Raw genomic sequence first — 20,334 nt, 5'->3', positions numbered from 1 at the left:
TTTTTTTAAAGGAAAATTATTTTACAATAGTATGAGTGATGGATCAGACTGAGGATAGGTTAGAAGCAGAAAGATCAATTAGGATTAAGTTACAGTAATCTAGTGCCACAATGAAGGCAGTAACCAGGGTAGTTGCAATGGTAGCGTAGAAAGAATGCCAGAAGCAGCTAGGTGGCGCAGTGGATACAGCACCGACCCTGAAGTCAGAAGGACCTGAGTTCAAATCTGATGTCAGACCAAACACTTGACACGTACTAGCTGTGTGACCCTGGGCAAGTCACTTAACCCCAATTGCCTAAAAAAACCCCAAAAAAACAGATCTGGGAGTTTCTGGCCAAAATGGACACAATTGTTATTTACATTCATTCTGAGCCAATCAGGGCCCAAACAATGGGCCATCCCAAAGGATGGCTTGGCCTGGGACCTACTGTTGGTCAATCAATAAAAGCCAGAGTGATTTGGGATTAAAGTTGGTCTTTAGGAGAAAAAAGCAACAAAAAGAAAGAATGCCAGAAAAAGAATGGGCAGAATTTGGCAACTGAGGAGTTGAAGGGAACGGGAAGAGTCAAGGAGGACTCTGAACTTAAGAGCTTGAGTAACTGAGAGGACAACTGAACCCTAGTGTCAGGACAAGGAGCAGATCTGGAGAGGAAGGAAAAGATCAGTTCTGTGCAGGTGAGACTGAGTTGCTAGCAGGGCCTCTCGGTAGAGCTATTAAGAACGAGCTCTGAGGAGAGCTGGGGGATTGAACATTTTTCAAAGTGTAAGGCAATATTCTTCCAGGAAGCCATGCTCTAAGTTAAACCTACGTACAAATGGACAAGAATACTTTCCCAGTGTGGTAAAACTATTTCTCTTGTGTATCTTCTGTTTGCCAGTTTAGGAATGAAGGTTATCAGAGCTGACCGGAGGGAACATCATAAGCAGAGTGAAGTTTGTCTCTTAGCTTCCCTTTTAATCATTCTTTTCCCTCTCAGTGATACACCCCGCTCCCTCCTTTAGGTTCTCGGTGTCCTGCCTGCTTCCTTGCATCACTGCTCCTCCCCTCACCTTATCAAACAAGAAATTATTTTGTACCAATTTTATAATTGTTGATAGACTTCTTGTTGAACTTGCTTCCAGGCAACTGCATTTTTAACATTTTATTTTTAATTATGGCATGAAAGACTTTGCCCCAGCTGAGGACACTTAGGGCAAGCAGAGTAGCATAGTGGAAAAAATAGGGGATTAGGAATCAAAGGACTTGGGTTCAAATCTAGGCTATGCCATTAAAACTACCTGTATAACCTTGGGCAAGTCATTTAACCTTTCTGGGCCTCAATTTCTTCCTTTGTAAAATGAATGGTCAGTTCTTTCCAAATCTCAGTGTATGTGGTACTACGATCCTAAGAATTTCAGGCATCAGAGCAGGTGGGGGAAATATTTTGGAAGGCAGGAGCACAGAGCCTCAGAATTGGAAAAGACCAATCCCTAAAGTACAATCTCCTCAGTAATGTAAGTGACACAAAGAAGGCAGAAACCAGGGTGGCTGCAACGGTAATGTAGAAAGTAGGTAATGGAGCCAAAAAGAACAGACAAGATTTGGCACTTGAGTTGAAGGCAATGGGAAGAATCAAAGATGGTTCTGAAATGAAGAGCCTGAGTAACTGAAAAAACAATTAAGGGCAAGGAGCAGACTCGGACAGGAAAAGGAAGAGGAATAGATATTTTATATATAAGGAAATTAAGGCCCAAAGTGGTAAAACGTCACTGGTAACAGAGCAAGGATTCAAACCCAGGTCCTTCAGTTCCCAGTCCAGTGTCCTTTCTATTATACTTCCTGTTGCTTCTCAAACTACAGCCAAGCCACATGTATAGGCCTAGATTTACTCCTTCTATAGTGAGTACTTGGCAAGAAAGAGACGCCAGAAGAGAGGGTTTGCTGTCCTTCCAGATGACCCCCTGATCCTTTAGGAAGAAAGAACCAGGAACTGCCTGAAAACCTATTCCCAGAAGCTGTTTAGGAATAGTCTGTGTTCTGCCATCACCAGATCCTTCTCGTAATTAGCTCTCAGATCTTTGTTTAAAGGATTTGAATTAAGAGGAGTGCTCCTACAGTACACGGAGTCTATCATGTAAGTTAGCACTTAATTATATATCCTGCTTGTTCAATGTATAAGGTTTGGTAGTCTCATGACTCCAAATGGTCTGTGAGTTCCTTCAGAGTAAAGACCATGTTTTTTATTCTCTGAGTCCTTTCCAGTGTGTCACAGTAAATATTTTCTGGAGAACAGGGGGAGAAATGAGGCCTCCATGGAAATACCCTAGGGGTAGCTAAAGGAAGAATGGGGAGGGAAGGGAGGGTCTGGAGTCCCTTACCTTCATCCAGCACTTCTCTACAAGGTTACTGGCTCCACTGGCGCCTCCAGAGTCACGCACTTTGAGATAGCAGTCAACAGCGCGGCTGTACTCACCAGCCTGCTCCCACTGCCGTGCCTGCTCCACCAGTCCCTCCATACCCCTACAGAAGGGAAAAAGGAGTCCATAGCTAAAGAAAGGATATGCATGAAAGGGGCAGGAGTGACAGAGAATGTGGGGATAGGGTGGCTGAATATCTAAAACCCATGATTGCCATAGCTTCCTGCACACCTCTATGTTCCTCCCCACCCTGGTCTTCCATTTTCTGGTTTCCTTAATGGTGTAATACCTGGCGCCCTTCTTGGTGGCCTCCCGCTCATACTCCTCCTGCAGTGCCTCCAGCTGCCCAGGCACATAATCCTTACAGATTCGAAGAGCATCACTCCAAAGCCCAGCCTCCTGTTAACAGTGTATTCATGGAGGTTTCAAGAAATTTTAGAGGATAGGAAGCCAATTACAACTGCCGTGCATCCCAACACTCAAAGCTCCCTTCTACCAGCCCACCTGATTTGCTGTCCCGAGTCTCTTGGTCTCTTTCCTCTCATTTGTCCTGTTCTCCAGGCTTTCTTGGAAGTCACTGAGTATCTAGGCCTTTCTACCCCCCACCCTCTCTCTTTGGCTTTCACTTAAGCTCTGTACCTTGTAGTAGTTGAGGGCCAGTCCAGGTCTCTGGGCTCGAAGCAGCAGCCCTTCAGCTTTCTGAAAATCTTTTTCTTCTAAGGCTCCCCGGGCCTGACCGACGAGCACTTCAGAGACACTGTCAGGGTCATGAGCCTCAGCTACCCGCTGAGCTGCCTCCCAGTCCTGGTTGTGGACAAACCTGTTCATAAAGATCAGTGTTATGAGTTTAAAAAAGAGGAAAAAAGTACAGGGTAGCATCATCCTGTGTGAAGGGCACTGAGTTTAATGATATTAGGTATGAATGATGGTCATGGTGAAGGAAAAGATCTTGGGGGTCGTTTCTGGTGGGAAATGTGAAGAAGTCCCATAGGAATTACTTACATGAGGACGGCCTCTTTGGGCTTCCCTGCTCGGATAAACTCCGCTTCTGCCTCTTCAAACTTGCCCTGTTCAGGGAGAGGACAGGCCACACCAGTCAGAAGCTTCTAGGGGTCACAGTCGTCCATTGATATTAACTTAAGGATGCAGAAGAAAGACTCTGGGACTAGGGGACCATACCTCATCTTCCAGGTACATGGCATATCTTAAGTGAATCTCGGGGGTTTTGTGCTTGAGGGCAAGTCGAGCAAGTTCAAAAGCAAAATCAAAGGAGCTAGAACAAAGATGAAAATGAAGTTTGCCTACTTCAATACTTGTATTTGCAAAAGAAAAACAAAAACTGAAAAATAATGGTGAGTGAGATGAATTAAAAAGTAAAGATTGAGAAAAAGATAAATAGTTGGGAAAAGCACAAGAGAAAGGAGAAGTGAGATCTTTGGCATTTTTGACCTTCCACAGAGCCCTTTTCTCTCCAGGAGGAGGCAGAGGTGCACAGGCATTACTACCAGATAAGGTGTGCTGGGCCTCAAGGACTGGAATGAAGAAGAAGAACAGAAAAAGTGGATAAGAGAGTATGTATGAGAAAGGTTGGTTAGGAGAGAGGTCATCACACCTGATTCTTTTCTTCCCTTTTTTCCTCCAAAACCGCACTTGATTCTCATAGCATTAGTTTATATAATCAATGGGGCTGCCTCATGTTTTCACTGGGATGACATCAGTAAACTAATGCAGACTCTCACCCTATTATCTCCTGAGACCCATCAATATTACTATGAAACATGACCTGCCTTAAATCAAGTGGCCAAGAAATAAATCAAATACCCTGGCATTCTGACAGTTTCAGTTTATATTAGTGTTATTCTCACTTGCTGAAGAAAATCTCACTTTAGATCCAATGGAGGCAAATTTTAGTGTCCCAGAAGGCTTAGTATAGAGCTGACCTTGAAGGTTGATCCTCATCATTAAATGGCTTCCTTCATTGATTCCTCACCCCACCACAAAAGGATGTGCACTTCACTTGTGCCAGAATTATTAATGCTATCCCATGCTAGTATCAAATTTAGTTGTAAGACAGACTCAGAGAGGTACCCGGAGAGATAGAAACCCATGATTGCATCTACACTAAAACTTTTTCCCTTCCCTTTGAAACAAAGTTCCTTTAGGGAGGAAAAGAAAGAAACCAGGGATAATTTTACTGTGCTGCAAAATCCAAGGTCCTGTGGTTTGGAGGAGACACCATGGAAACATTATCCATTTTACCTGGTCAATCCTAAGATGCTCCTTCTATTTGTACTTTTTGGCTACCATTACACAAGTGGGGTCCCCTCCTCCTTCCTGTCCATTGTCCCTCACCTCAGCCCAACTTTGCCTGGTACAAATATAGGGCTCTATAAGAACATATCTTTCACAATGTACAGGGAAAGATCATTAAAAGAAAGCCAAATTCTGAGTAACTGGAAGACCAAAAAGGATCCTGGAAAACAGAAAATGAAATATATACCTCCCTCCTCTCAGCAGAGATGAGTGAGATACAATTTGAGCAGAATGTTGTATTTGTTGTCACATGAGGTCCCTGTATTAGCTGTTTTTGCATAACTGTTATTCTTTGTTACAAAGGAGGATTCAGTTTCAGGGGGGCAGGAGCAATGGTTTATCTTCAGAAATTACTATGATGTAAAAATAAAATATTTTAAAAAACCCTTACTTTTAAGGCCTGAGGATAGACTTTTCCCCATCCCCAACCCATGCTTAGGCCGATAATGGGTTGGAAGAAGTTGATTTAACTTTGATTTGAACCCTGCAAAATGAGAAAACACTCGCTTTCTTCCTGCTCCTCCTAGAATTCACTCCAAAGACCTCTTCTATACTCGTTTCTTCAATTCTAGGTTCCAAACTTTTTTTTTCAGATTCATGGACAGTTTTTGTTTTTATTAATTATTATTGTTATAATTAACAATGATAATAATAGCTAACATTTATTTATAGAGTTCTTCAAGGTTTACAAAGTACTTTATAAATATTATCTCATTTTACCCTCACAACTACTCTGGGAAGGAAAGGACTATCACTATCCCCATTTTACAGGTGAGGAAACTTTCATAGCTAGTGGTATCCTAAGGAAATTGTGTCATATCCTTGAGGCAGGAATGGGAAGGGGATACTCCTACGGTATATGAGACACCACTTCCAATGAGAGATGGGAGAAAAGGTTTAGGGTCTCACCAGTTATCAGCAGCATGGTCAATGGCAGCTTCTAGGAGTCCTAGTTTGCTGAGTAGCCGAACAGCAGCCTCTCCCCCAAGACCTTTTGCCCACAGATAGGCCACATGCTTGTGAGCATTAGCACCTCCATGTGCTTTTGCCACCTGAAAGGAAGAGCTACCCAGTGATCCTCCAATCCAAAGGCACGTGGTTGCTCTATAGTATCTGATCCTCACCCCATGTACCAGTGGCATTCCTTCCCTGCCCCATCCTCAGATTCCTAATCTTACATCTGCCTCTAATTTAGGATACAGAACCTCAGACAAGAATCAGAAGAAACTAAGCTATTTATGAAGCTGACAATTACTGGATGGTGAGAAGAAGAAACAAATCTGCTCCTTACCCGATAGGCTTCCTCCCAAAGCCCACTAGAACGGTACATATTCACAGTTGCCTTCCACTCCTGGGCTTCCAAATAGTGATATTCAGCCTCCTGTAGTCGGCCCTCAGCCTCCAGCTCCTGGGGAACGATAAGCCAGTGTAGAGAGAAAGGGAGACAGGTAGAGGTTAAGGGAAAGACAGATCAGGACGGGGAAATGTCTCACCTTGCCCAGATGCAGATGGGTGTCACTCAACAGGTCTGGATGGTGCTTCCCTACAAGGCGGATCATGTCATCATATAATTTGTGCTTTTTGAACATAGTAATGGCAAGATCTGGCTCCTCCACTGTCACATATAACCTACAGGTAGTGAAAACATTCTTTACCCCAGATACTTTCCCTTAGAACCATCCCCAAGAGATGAGCAATAGTAATACAGCACTTTTACATAGCATTTTCTAGTTTACAAAATATATTCTTAATCAACAATGAGGTAAATATTTCCACTTTATAGATAAGGAAGAGAAGCAGAAATAGCAGACATAAGAAGTAAAGGGTAAAATCAGTTTAAAGAAAACTTGACAAATTAATTAAGTAAAGTCATTCCAAAGACACTCAAGGATGAAAATAGAAAGAGGACAGAAACAGAAAAAAAAAAGTAGAAAAGACCTGCAAAAAACATTACAACTGTTCTCTCCATCAAGAATAGTGGAATCCCACACTTGGACCCAAATCTCCCTGAGGGGCTGACAGAGAAAATGCAAATGGTACAAAAGATACAGCAACTGAACTGGATCCAATATAAAAAGATCTAATATAGAAATATAGATATAAATATACATGGATCTGTCCTGGAGGTGATAAAATTATGAAGGCATTGAGGGGCAAATTTACAACATAACTAAAGGAAGGAAAGATATCAAAGGTGTGGAAAAAAATCTAGGCCCTTAACTGATACCAAAAAATAAGTGAAAAGATCAATGACTGCCATGCCTGATCTTCCATTTAAGGACATCCTCAATAAGGGTATTAGTAGGGAACAAGCAGGCTCTGGTGAATATTTAACAATGCAGCATACATCTAACATCTCATAATTGACTGAAAAAGTATTAACTCAGAAGAACCAAACACTTTTAGGCTCTTTTACAACAAAATATCTCCCACCCACCTATCAAGATGGTTTCCTGAAAGATGTAACAATAAGATAATCCTGTTAAAGACCCTCTGATAAAAAATGTCAGGTAAAGCACAGAAGGAGATGCATGCTCTGTGATGGAGGAGGGTCCAGTGTACAGTCGGAGTGGAGGAGGAGCCCCAGCGGATGCTGAGGTCCTCTAGATGCTGTTTGGGATGACACTGAATTGACTGTATAAAGTTCTAGGATGTAGATATGTAATCACTCAGAGGAGTTGGCCTATCCATCCACATAGAAGGACCACATGGATGAAGAATAAAAATCCTATTGAGCTTGTCCCACAGTGTTCATCTGGGAGAGGCAGTCCAGATGGACAAAGAGCTGGGCCCAGAGTTGAAGAGGAGGAGGAGAGTGGGTTGATTGCTATGGAGACACTGTAAAGCACTTTTATTGACCCCAAGCTTCCCATAACAGTAAAGGCCCATCTTTTCAACACAAACATTTTACTTGTATTTCTACATGTAAACAAGACCTGGAATACCACTGCCACTAGAGATAGGTATCACACAGAGAGCAATAGGAAGGTATGTGATAGGCGTGAATAGGCTGTAACACATAACCAGGGAGGAACTTTGCAGACTAGGAGTAAAGGATGCCATCAAAAAAATGTAGACCAGAGAAGAGATGATGAAGTGGGTCACGTGGCAGGAGTGAGGGCTGATAAATGAACAGCTTGAGCAGTCTCTTGGTATGGGGAGAGAGCAAGGAAAGTCTCCAGCATGCTGAGTTTACCCTCTGTGGCAAACTTCTGTGAGGAGATGGATGAGTCACATAGTATGGTTAGGCAAGGACAAGCTGTGGTCTGGACTATGAAAGGGGACTCCAGAATCACTGAGATCATGGATCTATCCAAGGATTTGAGTAGAGAAGGGAACGGAGGCCCAATAAGGTGAAGCTGACTTGCCTATTGTTATAGGGCTATTAAATGTTGGAGGCAGGAATCAAGTTTAGGTCTTTGACTATATCCTGTTGCCTCTCCTGAGATGGGACACTAGACTTTTTCTCCTTGATGCCTCCCTCCTTTCTTTTCCTTGAGAAAAGCATAAGAGATGGAAAGCTAAACTGAATCAGGAGACCTGGGATCAGATGCCTCCTCAGACACTTCTCAGTCACTTAACTCCTTGCCTCAGTTGTCTCTTCTCTCATATGGAGACAATGATATCTGTACTGCCTAGCCCAGAGGACTGCTGTGAGGGAAGTGTTTGAAAAGTTTAAAGAGCTACATAAATGTGACTTGTTACTGTTATAATAATTTCCTATTCTTGTCTTTCTTTCCCCCTTACCTCTCCGCCTCTCGGTACTTCCCCTGCTTCTCCATCTCCTGAGCTTGGGTAATGTACAGCACGGACACATCCTCCGGCCTCATGCATTTCATTGCCAACTGTCCAGAGACACAGAGACATGAGTAGTCCCTTAGGCCAAAAGGAGCCATCTGGCTGTAGTGCTCCCCCTTGCTACTTGGGGACAAGGGAGACTAAAGGGTATATGGAAGAGATGAGAAGTCAGGCCTGGCTTCTATGAATCCCCAATTCACAGTACAGGGACAACAGCCCTTCCCTAAAACCATAACAGGTTTGCTGAAATCCTAATGCTACTGTCATATTCCAAGATTATTTCAAGGAAGATTATTTCAACCTTTGCCTCTGGACTACAAAGACTAGAAACTCTTCAAGAGTGAAGAAATAGAATAGGAATTTCCTTTTTCTTCTGCAGGTTGGTTCAGAGATTCCCTGCATCATTGAGGAGTGTGTGCTTATTCCCCACACCTTTGAGATTGGAGCAAAGTCACCCATTGGAACTTGGGATTTCAGGAGGGGGAGGCCAACTCCCACAGCTCCCATGGCTTTTCTATCTTTTCCCTTCAAGGTAATAAGGACAGGAACCCAAACTGGTTTCTTTACTCAATCCTCTCCCTGCTGGAGACTAGATGTTAACCTGACCTAACATACAGAGTACTCTCAAACTGACAAGGGGCATTGTCACGTGCCCAGAGCAACGTGACCACAATGGCAGTCCACCCCAATTCCCCACCTTGTGTGCTTGTTCCCAGCGTCCAGCCTGGGTATACATGTCAATGGCATCCTTTGTCCGATCTCCTTTGGTGTACAACTCCTCTGCAATCTGGAAAGGAAAAGAGAGGAAAACATAAACAGTCAGGGCTTATAGGAAAAGAAAACTGGGCTAAGAGGGTATGGAATATAAGCTAGGCTTAGGGTGGGAAACTACTAGGAGAGATTGAAGTTTTCTCACTTGATTCTTTTAGTGGAGGTAGAAAGACAAGAAGAGGTTACATGGAGGTTACAATTTTATATGTGTGTAGCACAGAAGAGCACTAAACAACACGAAGAGAAATACAAGGGGAATTCACCTTATATTTCTGTAGTGTAAAGCAATACCCTCACATTTGCAGGGGAAGGGGGCTAAAGCCTCACTTTACATTTCTTGAGGGACTGTAGAATTCGACTTAAATAAAAAGCATGGAAAGAACTGGACTTGGGAGTCAGAAAACCTATGCCTGGATGCTGATTCTACCACCTGTAAGACCTTGGGCAACCTACTTAACTTTTCTGGGCTTGTTTTCTCATCTGTAAAATGTCTCACAGGGTTATGTAAGGATCAAATGAGAAAACATGTAAAGCACATTGTAAGGAATCATAAAGTGCTACATAAACATCTGGTATCATTATGATGATGACTATGGGTTCACTGTTGATCGACTGTTTCTCCAAGGCTAATAATAATAGTTCGTTTCTACAAAGCTCTCAGGTCATGGTGTGGTGGGTTTTTGTTTTTTTCTGAGAAGAGTTTTCTGAGCTGGACCTCCAAACAAGCAGCACGGGTCGAATAAGGAAGGAGTGGCACCATTGCCTCTCTGAAGTACTGTACTTCGTGAGAGGTTCTAGACTGTGTTGCTGGCCTCGTAATGGTAGGGGCTGACTCCTCACCTCATATTCCTGGAGGGATGCATAGTGTTGGGCCACACGAGGATAGTACTTGGACGCAGTAGCCCGGTCCTGCAGATCTAAGATATAAATTGCCTTCTTCCACTGACGGGCACCAACAGCAGCCTCAATTGCCTTGATGGAGCACCTGACATTTAGGAAAGAAGAGATGCTATCAGATGAGGCAAAGAAAACATGTTCAGATATGAAGACAGACATAAGAGAGATAGTCAAGGACTCTTTACCATCTAAACTGCCACTACATGTGGAAAGAGGCTATCAATAGATTGTTCTGTGACTTCTCAGATCAAAACACCTTTCTTGGCTACACTTTTCTGTAAGTCTAGTTTCCCTCATTAAAAACGTAAACTCCTTGAGGGTAAAGAATTGTCTCACTTTTGTGTTTGTATTACCAGAATTTAGTATTTCTATTACCAGGTATACAGTAAGTCTTAATAAATGCTTTTTCATTCATTCATTCAAGTTGAGGATAGAACTGTATGCAGATAAGCATAGAAAGAAATACTCCAACCTGTGCTCTTTCTTGTTCTGGGACCTGTTTTCTTTCAGCACTTTTATCTCCAATTTAGTTGCCCTTGCAGAGCTCCTATCTCCCACCTGCAGACCTACCCTTCTTGGCTTCTTCATACCTGGCTTCAATATAGTGATTGATGGCAGCATCAAGCTGCTTCTGTTGCACCAAATGATCCCCCCAACCTTCTTCTAGTCGCACAACCTCAGCTGGGAATGCCATGCGGGCCAACTCCACCGCTGCCAGAGACAAAGAAAAGAACCCAGCTCAGACTTTCAGGGTTCAGGCCATAAAACAGGAGAAGAAAATGAGGGCTAGGGGAGGATTGTGAGAAGTAGAAGAATGGGGGAGAACTGCAGGCAGAGTCAATCCAAAGAAGAAAATATGGGGGCCCAGTATATGAGCAGTTAAATAGTTGAGGGCACTGTTACCTTTCATGAACGCATTGCCCTTACAGTAGCACTCAAGGGCCCTCTGTGGATTCCGGATCTTCTCAAATAGATCTCCTGCCTATTAACATATACAATGTTACAGGAATTTCAGTCCATGTATTGGAAGAGGCAGCATGAAGAATGAAGGATTCTGTGACTAGCATTCTGGCGATCTAAGATCTTATCCCAACTCTGGTAATGCCCGGGTGTGTGACTAATACTGACAAAAGTAGATGTAGCTGGTGGTGTGGTGAATAGTGTTGGGCCTACAGTCAGGAAGACCTGAGTTCAATTCAGGCCTCAGACATTTACTTGCTTTTTAACTTTGACCTCTGTTTAAAAAGTCTCAGTTTTCTCAACTGTAAAATAGGGCTAATAATAGCACCTATCTCCCAGAGTTATTGTGAGAATCAAATGAAATAATGTTTGTAAGATGCTTAATACACTATCTGGCACATAGTAGGCACCATATAAATGCTTATTATTGTCATTATTATTATTATTATTATTATTATTATTACTAGGAACATGTTAAGATGCAGTACCAAAGCTATTATTGTTAAAAAAAGAAATACCTCCCCCATCACAAACACCAGGATAGAGGGTAAAAGAATCCGAACAAGGAGGACTTTGAGGGGTCAGACAAACAGGGACAAGGGAACCTGTCTCACCCTCTCAAACAACTCTCCTTTAACAAGGGCCGAGGTGACGTGTTCCACTAGTTCAGGGTTGGCCAGCAGCTCCTCTCGAGCTAGAATCAGCCGGGCGGCTTTGGCAGGGAGTCCAGCCTTAAGGTAGAGGCTGATGGCAGCCAGCCCATCTCCTTGGGTTTCCTGTAATTCACCAGCCCTTTCTTCCTGCTGCGTATCCATCAACCACTGATAATAACCCCGGCGCAGCTTCTCCAGGGCAGGGTGACCCTGTGTGTAGAAGAGAGAAATGGGGAAAATTGGTACATGTTTCTGCCCTCAGGATCCAGGATGCTGCAGATCTCTACCAATTTCATTAGGTTCAACCATACCTCTACTTTCTGGTCTTGTCTACAAAAGGAGAAAGTTTCTGAAGTGAAGTAAAAAGGGAAATTTACTTCTGAAGAGCTGTGGGAAGAGAAATTTGTACCTTGGCCTCAGCCACAGCAATGCATTCATCCCAACGATGCAGTTCTTGATACATGGCCATAGCTTCCTCCACAGCATTCTGAGAGATTAGAGGGAGAGGAAATGGGAATGTGAAGAAGGTATGAGGATCGCCGACCAATCACCTGACCCTTCGCAGCTTGACTGCCCTGAGAGTCGTCACAAGCAAATGGAATTAACTTTGACTTTCTATCACACACACAAAGCCAGCATTAACCACACAACATTTTCCCAAAACTCACTCTTTCCAACCTTTAGGTAAAAGCAGTTTGTCACTGTTGCTTTTACTTCTCTACCACTGTTTCCTCACCACATGCGAGTTTTCTTCCCATGTCTCTAGATTGCTTATCCACATCCATGCAAATCCATTCTATTACCTGTTCCAGAAAGATCATTTCTGCCAATTTGTAGTTCTTCTCCAGCATGGCCAGACGTGCTCGGACCTGATAGAAGTCAGTTCCTTCCCCACCCTGCCAAAGAAAAAGGAGACTCTAACCACAGGTGTGTGCAAAGAGGAAGCATGGAAGAAGGAGAGTGTAACTGGATGACAAGGAGAAGGGCTACAGGGTCTTGGATGCTAAGGGATCAGGGTACTGAAAATGGTGAAAACTTTGAGGCTTAAAGGCCAAGAGAGCTGAGGAGCTATCCCAAAATAACTGGTTGTCTCTTAATGAGGGGGTGGTAAAAAGTAAAGAGATGACCAGAAAGCTACATCACAAAGTTAAAAAAATTGAAGAATCACAATTTGAAAGACTGAAAGGATCAGAAGGCTGATACTTACATATTCTCTGGACACCTGGTCTGCAATCTCATTGGTCTCGTGTAGAAACCGAGCTTTTGCTACATGGCCCAAAGCAGAGAAGCACCTGGACGGGGGAGTGTGGTAAGGTATAAATCTGGGTGGGGTGACAAGGGCTGCAGAGCTAGTGAACAATTAAGGAATGCAAAAATGTAATAGCAGGAATGGTTCCTATCCTCAAGAAATTTATAATCTTAGTCTGTCAGGATCCTAGGAGGGGATGCACCAAGAAAAGACCTTAAGGAAGGACTCAGGAAAGCAGGATTGAAGCACGGTTGTACCTCCTTTGGCCACCTACTGTTCCAGTCAAAACTTTCAGTATTTCAATCCAACCCTCTGACTTACCTTTCTGCAATATGTAGTTGTCTCACTTCCAGTGCCAGTTTGCTTAATGTTTTCCACATTGCCTCTGTTTCTGGGGTCATTTCCAGAGTCTCCAAGAAAGCAGCTGCTCTAGAAGTGGCATGAGGAATGACCACAGGATTAGAAAACACAGGAACTCTGGAATACCAGAGCAGGGAAATTGGCCCTTGATGGCCCTCCCTCTCCCTGAACCACCCTTCTTCAGGTTTAGCAGTACTCAAAACTGGTTCTTCTTTCTGCTCTGGTTTTAACCTCTGCCTCCCTGTGCCCTTGCCCATCCCCTCACCGGGTGTAGTTGCCGTCATCAATGGCGGTCCCAAATTCGATAAGCCCTTCATCCAGCGTATAGGCAACAGTCGTCACTCCTTCGGTCACCATCACCTCTGTCTTTCCCCCACCCCGTTCCAGACTCACGACATCACCCTGTGGATTCCCCGCCCCCCCAGCCAGGTTCTGGATTAGTATCTCTTCTTTGGATTAATTTCCCATTAAGAGACTAGGCCCACCCTTGCCCATTCCCTTTTTTTTTCCACTCTTGAGGGAATTACACAGTAATATGACTTTTCTGGGTCTATCCCAAGGCACAGTATTTCAACATCTATTATATGCTATTAAGTTCTTGGGCTAAAGTAGGATCCAATAGGCAAAACTGCACTGATGCTTAACAGTAATTGTGCCAATCAGCTCTACTAGATTTCAAGGCAGTCCTGGTCTGCTACCCCTAAACACATTGATGGCTCCAAGATTACCCTGAAAGTATAAGTCAGGATATTCTCTACTCTGCACACCTAAGCTAATCTAGAATTCTTCCAAGATTTCTAATTAGGAAGGTGGGCAGTGCTGAGGGAAAAGGGATCAGAGATAGCCTGAACCAAACCAGGATTCCACCAAATGAATCACAATATATATGGAGGTAGATCTAGACATAATTTACCTAGGTGGGGGTCTTCCAAACTACAAGTAGATTCTCCAAATTGGCTTTACTTCAGTCTGAGGAGCATGCTGTAGTGGCCGTGCAGTGAGGAACAGACTACTATGTGTGCCATACTAAGGACCCTTCATGCTTCCCTAAGGCTCTTTTTATACCTCAGCTGAAAATCATGAAAACTGTAACTAATGTGTATCAAAATCTGAATTAACACAATACCAGGTTGTGTGGCTGAAATTTTCCAGGCCCCACCATACCCTAATAGAAGACATGGTGACCCTTTCAGGTGCCTCAATGTTGTACCACACACACAAGCTATTCCGGTTCTGAGCTACCAGCACATCACTTCCTGGCACCCACTGCACATAGGAGCAGAAATTCAGGATCATCGTCTTGGAGCTGCTTTCGATGTCATATAGGTGCAACTGAGGAAAGAATGGGTAGAGGACAGAGAATCAGTAGGAGATGCAGTGAAGGTCTCCCCCAGTGGGAACAATAGTTGGTAAATAATTGAAGATTTTTTGGTAAACATGTGATTCTCAGAGGTAAGGGTGCATCTAGTCAGGTACATACCACCCCTCAAACCCTTCAAGCGGCATCCCTTTTCATCCATTCTGATATGAAATATTCTGGTTCTGGGAAACCAAGGAGCCAGAAAGGCATGCAGTGTGCATGCCCTTTAACATAGCACAGGCCTCTTATGACCACTGACCCACTCTTTGGAAGCCTACACTGACAACGGGCCAGACTGACACTTCCAGATGAGCCCCAGAAACTTGATGGTTCCAGAATCACAACAGGTTCTGAGCTCTAGGCTGAGGGACATGTCAAAAGGTCTGACTTTATGATTTGTCTTTCACTTCACTCAAACACTGTCACATTGTTTCTGAGGGTATAGGGTTTCATAGAGGGCAACTCTATGTAGAACTCTGACATTATGATGTTATGCTGCACTGAGAGTCATCAAAATAACCTTTAATGTGTGAGTTCATAAATTAATGAGGAAACAAAAGGGGAATTGTCTTAATAGTTACTTTCACTATTATATCAATGTTGAAGCAGGGATAGGTGAAAATCAGTTAGGCAAAGAGATTAGGATTTACAAGGGTAGGAAGTTCCCAAATGACAAAAATCCTAAGAGAGCTGTCTGCAGTGATGACTGATCCCCTTTCCCCATCTCCCTTTTGTTGCTACAGTATAGTGCTACAATAACGGCAATAGAGGGATGGGTGCTGATCACTCAGGCACTAAGCCATCCATTGATAAGTGGTTAGTGTACAGAAGAAGCAAGAAGTAGTCATCACCAGGTAGTAGCAACGGCAGCAGCAGCAGGAAGAATTCAACGGCCCTGTCTGCCTTGCTAGACCCTCCATTCAAGGACTACTAGCAACATCTGCACCACGCCCCCTATTAACTGTGCCTGTGGCTACTGCCAAAGTGACCACTCCGGGAGCCCAGTGTCTTACACGAAGTTTCCGGTCCCTGAAGAGCAACTTGTGTCCAGTCTCATTGAGCTCCAACCAGTCAACACGGCTGTCATGGCTGATGGTACCAATGTTGTAGCCACCAACCAAGTCCACTGCAGAATGGAGAGAAGGGGTCATGAAGGGCTGAGTGACACCATGGGACCACCCACTGAGTACCAAAACAGTTTGGAAAAGGCTTCAAAAGCATAAGGTGGCCTCAGGAATTCTGCACTGTCCCAAAGCATATCACATGGTGATGTGACATTATTTTGATGGATGCTTGACATGCTGACCCAGCTCTGGAATTTTAGGAGTCCAGTTCAGGTCTTTAGTAGAACCAAATGGTTCAGACTAGTCCAAAGAATATAATTCATATCTGGGATTCTTGGAGGTTAGAGGAAAGGACAATTTTTTGTACATCTGGCCTCACTCAGAACTTTAAATCAGAAGAGAGGGCTGAACTAGGAGGAGCTCAAAAGAGATCACTAAGCATGAATCCGCCCCAGACGAGACATATGGTGACTATAACTTCAAAGGTGCTGGAAGATCTCATTGAGACAAACCTAAGAGAAACTTCAGGACCATAATTTCAACTTAGTAGTCACCTCATTGATAAACAATTTATAAATGAAATGTTCTTCAAATTTACGTTCATATGAAATATTTGCTTGATCAATAAGCTTAACTGTATTGTTATTATGTGAGGATTCAGGGAAGAACATAAATAGATGTAGGGAAGAAGGGAGAAAAATATTAGGACAAGAAAAACCAGGTGGGACCACTTATGCATTGTGTAATCACTGGCAAGTCACTTGGCCTCAATGGTCCTCAGTCTCTTCGTTTGTAAGTTGAGCATATTAAGACTTCCACTGTATCCCTCGTGGGGTTGTTGTGTAGGAAGCACTTATAAACTTTACAGTAAAACAGGAGATATTTTTGCTTTAGTGCAGCTAATGCAATCATGTCTGATTGCCCCATCAAGGAACAAAACAGAGGTGTTCTGTCTTATGATAGGAGAAGCAATAGAGATAATGGCATAAATTGACCCTGATAGTCCCAGAAGAAAACTAGGGACCTGCCCAGATATAATGCAGAGAAAATGTAACATTCCTTCATCTCTCACCATCTCCCTACACATCCATTTGTAAGAATTCTGTGGTCCTTTTTCCTCAGGGTGAATTTAGTGCTGGGTTCTTTAGTCCCCAGATGTGCAATTAGTTCTTGTCATTCTGACTATATTCAAACCTCTCAGAGTTTCAAAATGTGAAATTAAATGACTAAACGATTTATAAGGCTCATCCAACTCTAAAAATCACTCAAAATTAGGTCTGTCCCACAGTGAAATAGGCTGTCTTGGGAGGGGGTGCGTTCCTCTGCACTTGAGGTCTTTAGGTGAAAGCCAGAGGAGTACTTGTCAGGTATGTTGTGGAGGGGAGCATAGGTTAGTTTAGACGTCCCTTCCAACTCTAAAATTCAGTGATTCTATGAAACCTTAGCTAAAGATAAACTGGCAGCATGGAGCATGAGTATGGTCAATCAGGGTTTGGAGGTGATCAGGAAGGCCATGGCATTTAGATCAGGCGAGTTAGATGGCAAAGAGTTTTTCAGGGTTGTTAAGACTCCCTCACTAGAGCCCCAATAGAGTCTCCTTATATACCATTAGCTTCTTCCTTTTATTAAATATTTAGGCTAAAGACCAATTAATGACTAATGGAGACAAAAGGACTAAAAAATAATGAAGTATCCTTCTTTGGATACTTTACTTGAAGGCGGCTAGCTGGTACAATGGTTAGAGTGCTGGGCCTGAAGTCAAGGAAAACTCATTTTCATGAGTTCAAATCTGGCCACAGACACTTCCCAGCTGTATGACCCTAGGCAAGTCACTTAACCCTGTTTGCTTCATTTTGATCATCTGTAAAATGATCTGAAGAAGGAAATAGCAAACCACTCCAGTATCTTTGCCAAGAAACAAAAAACCAAAAACATAAATGAGGTAATGAAGAGTCAAACAAGACTGAACAACATACTTTACTGAAGGGGGAAGGGTCAGGGGTTGGTTGCAGACTTGTAATTTCCTCAGGAGAGGGAAATTAATGGGGAGAAAGCTCTCTCTAGGAATGTAGATGGGCACATTTCAGCAACTTATATTCTAACCTAAATTGCTTGAGGTCACTGAGAGGTTAAAGTGACAGCTAGTATGGATCAGAGTTGGACTTTGAACCCAGGTCTTCCTGATTCTGAGGCTGGTTCTCTATCCATGATATCATGATGCCTGAGATACAGATGTGTATATGTAAACATTACATTAGAACTGACTATGATAATAAGAATAATTCACACTGACTTAAGTGATTAGAGAGTTTTAAGGTTTGCAAGACAGACAATGCAAAGTATTATTATCCCCATTTTACAGATAAGGACATTGGGGCCCTGAGCAGTTAAGCACAATGTGGGTACACAGTATGTCTATTTGGATTGTGGAATGCTCTTACCGATTGCAATGGTCTTAATGTCTATGAGATAAGCCAGCTTCTTGTTCTCTTCCATTCCCCGCTGACGTCTTTCATTGATACGGACACTTCAAGAAAAGTATTAGGGTACAAACAAGGTTTAGGTTCTTGGCATCTTGATGTTGATTTTTCTTTTTTGCTCAGTGATTTCAGTGGAGTAGCAAGCTTCAGGGGAGGAACTCCCTTTTCAATGAAGATCTAAACCTTCTTAGCAATATACAATCAAATGGAGTTACCTGGGACACTGAGAGGTTAAGTAACTTGCCCAGAATCACAAAGCCAGTATGTATTAGATTTAGAAGAACTTGAACTAAGGTCCTCCTCACTCCAAGGTCAGCTCTTTCACCAAAACCCCAAACGCTCTCTATCTCTATCTCTCTAAGTCTTTGAAGGCAGGGTATATCTGGGTGTTGGTCTCACTTGAAGGGATGAGTCACAAGTCAGAGTGAAAGGCATCCGTGACAAGGTGGGGTCTCTGGGTTTTACCTGATGAGGTGGGGGTTCATAAACTCAGTGCGCACAGAACCCAGGATGTCATTATTCCCATACTCTACCAGAGTCAGCTCCCCAGCATTGAAGATCATACAGACCTGGAAAAGAGTGACACTAACATTAACCAAGATTTCATTTCAGAAAAAAAAAAAATAGTGGAATGTGGCATCTTAGAACATTGATTCTTGCACTGAGAAGTTCACGATTTTCTCTTTGCTTCACTCCTCTACTTAATCAGCTCTCTCTCCGACCATTATCTTCTCTATTCACTGCCAGGTTTCTCCAGTAGGAAGCGAGAGAATGGAAAAGACTGGGATAGTCAATGGACTGGTAAGCCAGGTGGGCCATAAATTCAGCTCCACTCACATTCTCATTTTCAAAGAAATACTTCTCATTGCCACCAGATCCCTGCCAAGCCACCTGCAATAAGGGAAGATAAGAAGACTAGTCAAGACATGAATCCAAGAGGATTGGGGTGGGGGATGAAGGGAAAAATGATAGAAGAGAGCCAGAAGGAGACCAATAATGGGCATTACACAATGAGGCTCTAGTGGCAGATCTTGTTTTGGTTATCTTGGTTTCCCTCTCTTCTACCCTACCATGCCCCTAAGGAGTCCAAATATAGTAACAGTATCATGCTTTTCAGAGATCTCTCTGTCCCAGTCCCCTGAGCCTCCTGGGTCCCTGTGCCAGACCTTTAACACTGAAATGATTAAAACCAGATGACCTAGAATCAAAATGTCTACAGTGCCTAAAGACTTTTCCCCACCTCCTATTCCTCAGGCATTCTGAGGAATGGATTCCTATTAGCCATCCAAGACAGCCCCACAACTCCTACATCCTTGGTTCCTACCTCACTGAGCCGATTGGTGTTCAGGTCCCCTAGCAGCAGTGTGTCAGAGGTATGGGCCACCAGGTATCTCTCCTTGCCCAAAATCTTCACCTCCTCTACTTCATACCCATAATGGGACTTGAGGATCACACGAGTACCTGATGAAAGATTCTTCACAATCACCTGGGTAGAAGGTAATGCACAGAGAACCACCTCATAAAATGTTAAGAGCTAAAGAGGCCTTAGAGATTATCTAGTTTAATTCTCTTATTTTATGGATGGGGAAACTAAGGCCCATAGGGGTGAAGTGACTTATTTAAGATCACACAGGTACCAATTAGCAGAACTGGAATTTGAACCCAGGTTTTCCATCTGTTTTAGATCAGTACTCTTTTAATTACACCACATTCCCTTGCTCTTAAACATTTTATCCTAGGAGAGGAGTCAGCATCCTGAACCCTACTCATCCTCTCACCTATCCTGGCTTTTCCATAAGCACAGGTCAGGGGCTGGTACTGATTTAATGGGGAATTGGGAATAAAATGGGTAGAGGATAATGTGAAGGGAACAAAGGGCTGATGGCTCAACATAACAACTTGCATAAATATCAACTTCCTTTCCTTTTACCTTCTTAACTCTCTACAATCTGGCTTCCAAACATCGTTCAACCAAAACTCTCTTCAAAGTTTACTAATAATTTCTTAACTGCCAAATCTAATGGCCTTTTCT

General features: G+C 43.1%; 1 protein-coding gene across 2 annotated transcripts in view; it reads right to left on the bottom strand.

Moving 5' to 3' along the window:
- The window catches only part of IFT172 (intraflagellar transport 172), a 48,764-nt gene that overhangs the window by 9,118 nt on the left and 19,312 nt on the right, over positions 1–20,334 (bottom strand). For both annotated transcript variants that reach the window (XM_027850379.1, XM_027850380.1), the window contains exons 11-35: positions 19,627–19,788; positions 19,140–19,193; positions 18,768–18,871; positions 18,264–18,349; positions 15,772–15,884; positions 14,563–14,730; positions 13,664–13,800; positions 13,360–13,467; positions 12,997–13,081; positions 12,593–12,685; positions 12,199–12,276; positions 11,751–11,999; positions 11,080–11,158; positions 10,767–10,887; positions 10,120–10,264; positions 9,206–9,295; positions 8,458–8,555; positions 6,204–6,339; positions 6,002–6,118; positions 5,620–5,762; positions 3,577–3,670; positions 3,400–3,464; positions 3,037–3,217; positions 2,687–2,796; positions 2,359–2,500 (exon numbers count right to left, since the gene is read on the bottom strand). In XM_027850379.1, coding sequence (XP_027706180.1) covers positions 2,359–2,500; positions 2,687–2,796; positions 3,037–3,217; positions 3,400–3,464; positions 3,577–3,670; positions 5,620–5,762; positions 6,002–6,118; positions 6,204–6,339; positions 8,458–8,555; positions 9,206–9,295; positions 10,120–10,264; positions 10,767–10,887; positions 11,080–11,158; positions 11,751–11,999; positions 12,199–12,276; positions 12,593–12,685; positions 12,997–13,081; positions 13,360–13,467; positions 13,664–13,800; positions 14,563–14,730; positions 15,772–15,884; positions 18,264–18,349; positions 18,768–18,871; positions 19,140–19,193; positions 19,627–19,788 — 2,958 coding nt within the window. The remainder of the gene's footprint in view (positions 1–2,358; positions 2,501–2,686; positions 2,797–3,036; positions 3,218–3,399; positions 3,465–3,576; positions 3,671–5,619; positions 5,763–6,001; positions 6,119–6,203; positions 6,340–8,457; positions 8,556–9,205; positions 9,296–10,119; positions 10,265–10,766; positions 10,888–11,079; positions 11,159–11,750; positions 12,000–12,198; positions 12,277–12,592; positions 12,686–12,996; positions 13,082–13,359; positions 13,468–13,663; positions 13,801–14,562; positions 14,731–15,771; positions 15,885–18,263; positions 18,350–18,767; positions 18,872–19,139; positions 19,194–19,626; positions 19,789–20,334) is intronic.

The sequence above is a fragment of the Vombatus ursinus genome, unplaced genomic scaffold (genome assembly GCF_900497805.2).
Source record: "Vombatus ursinus unplaced genomic scaffold, bare-nosed wombat genome assembly UNPS02009062.1, whole genome shotgun sequence".
Classification (NCBI taxonomy): domain Eukaryota; kingdom Metazoa; phylum Chordata; class Mammalia; order Diprotodontia; family Vombatidae; genus Vombatus; species Vombatus ursinus.
The sequence above is the reverse complement of the archived record's forward strand: the minus strand, read 5'-3'. Positions and strand labels throughout refer to the sequence as shown.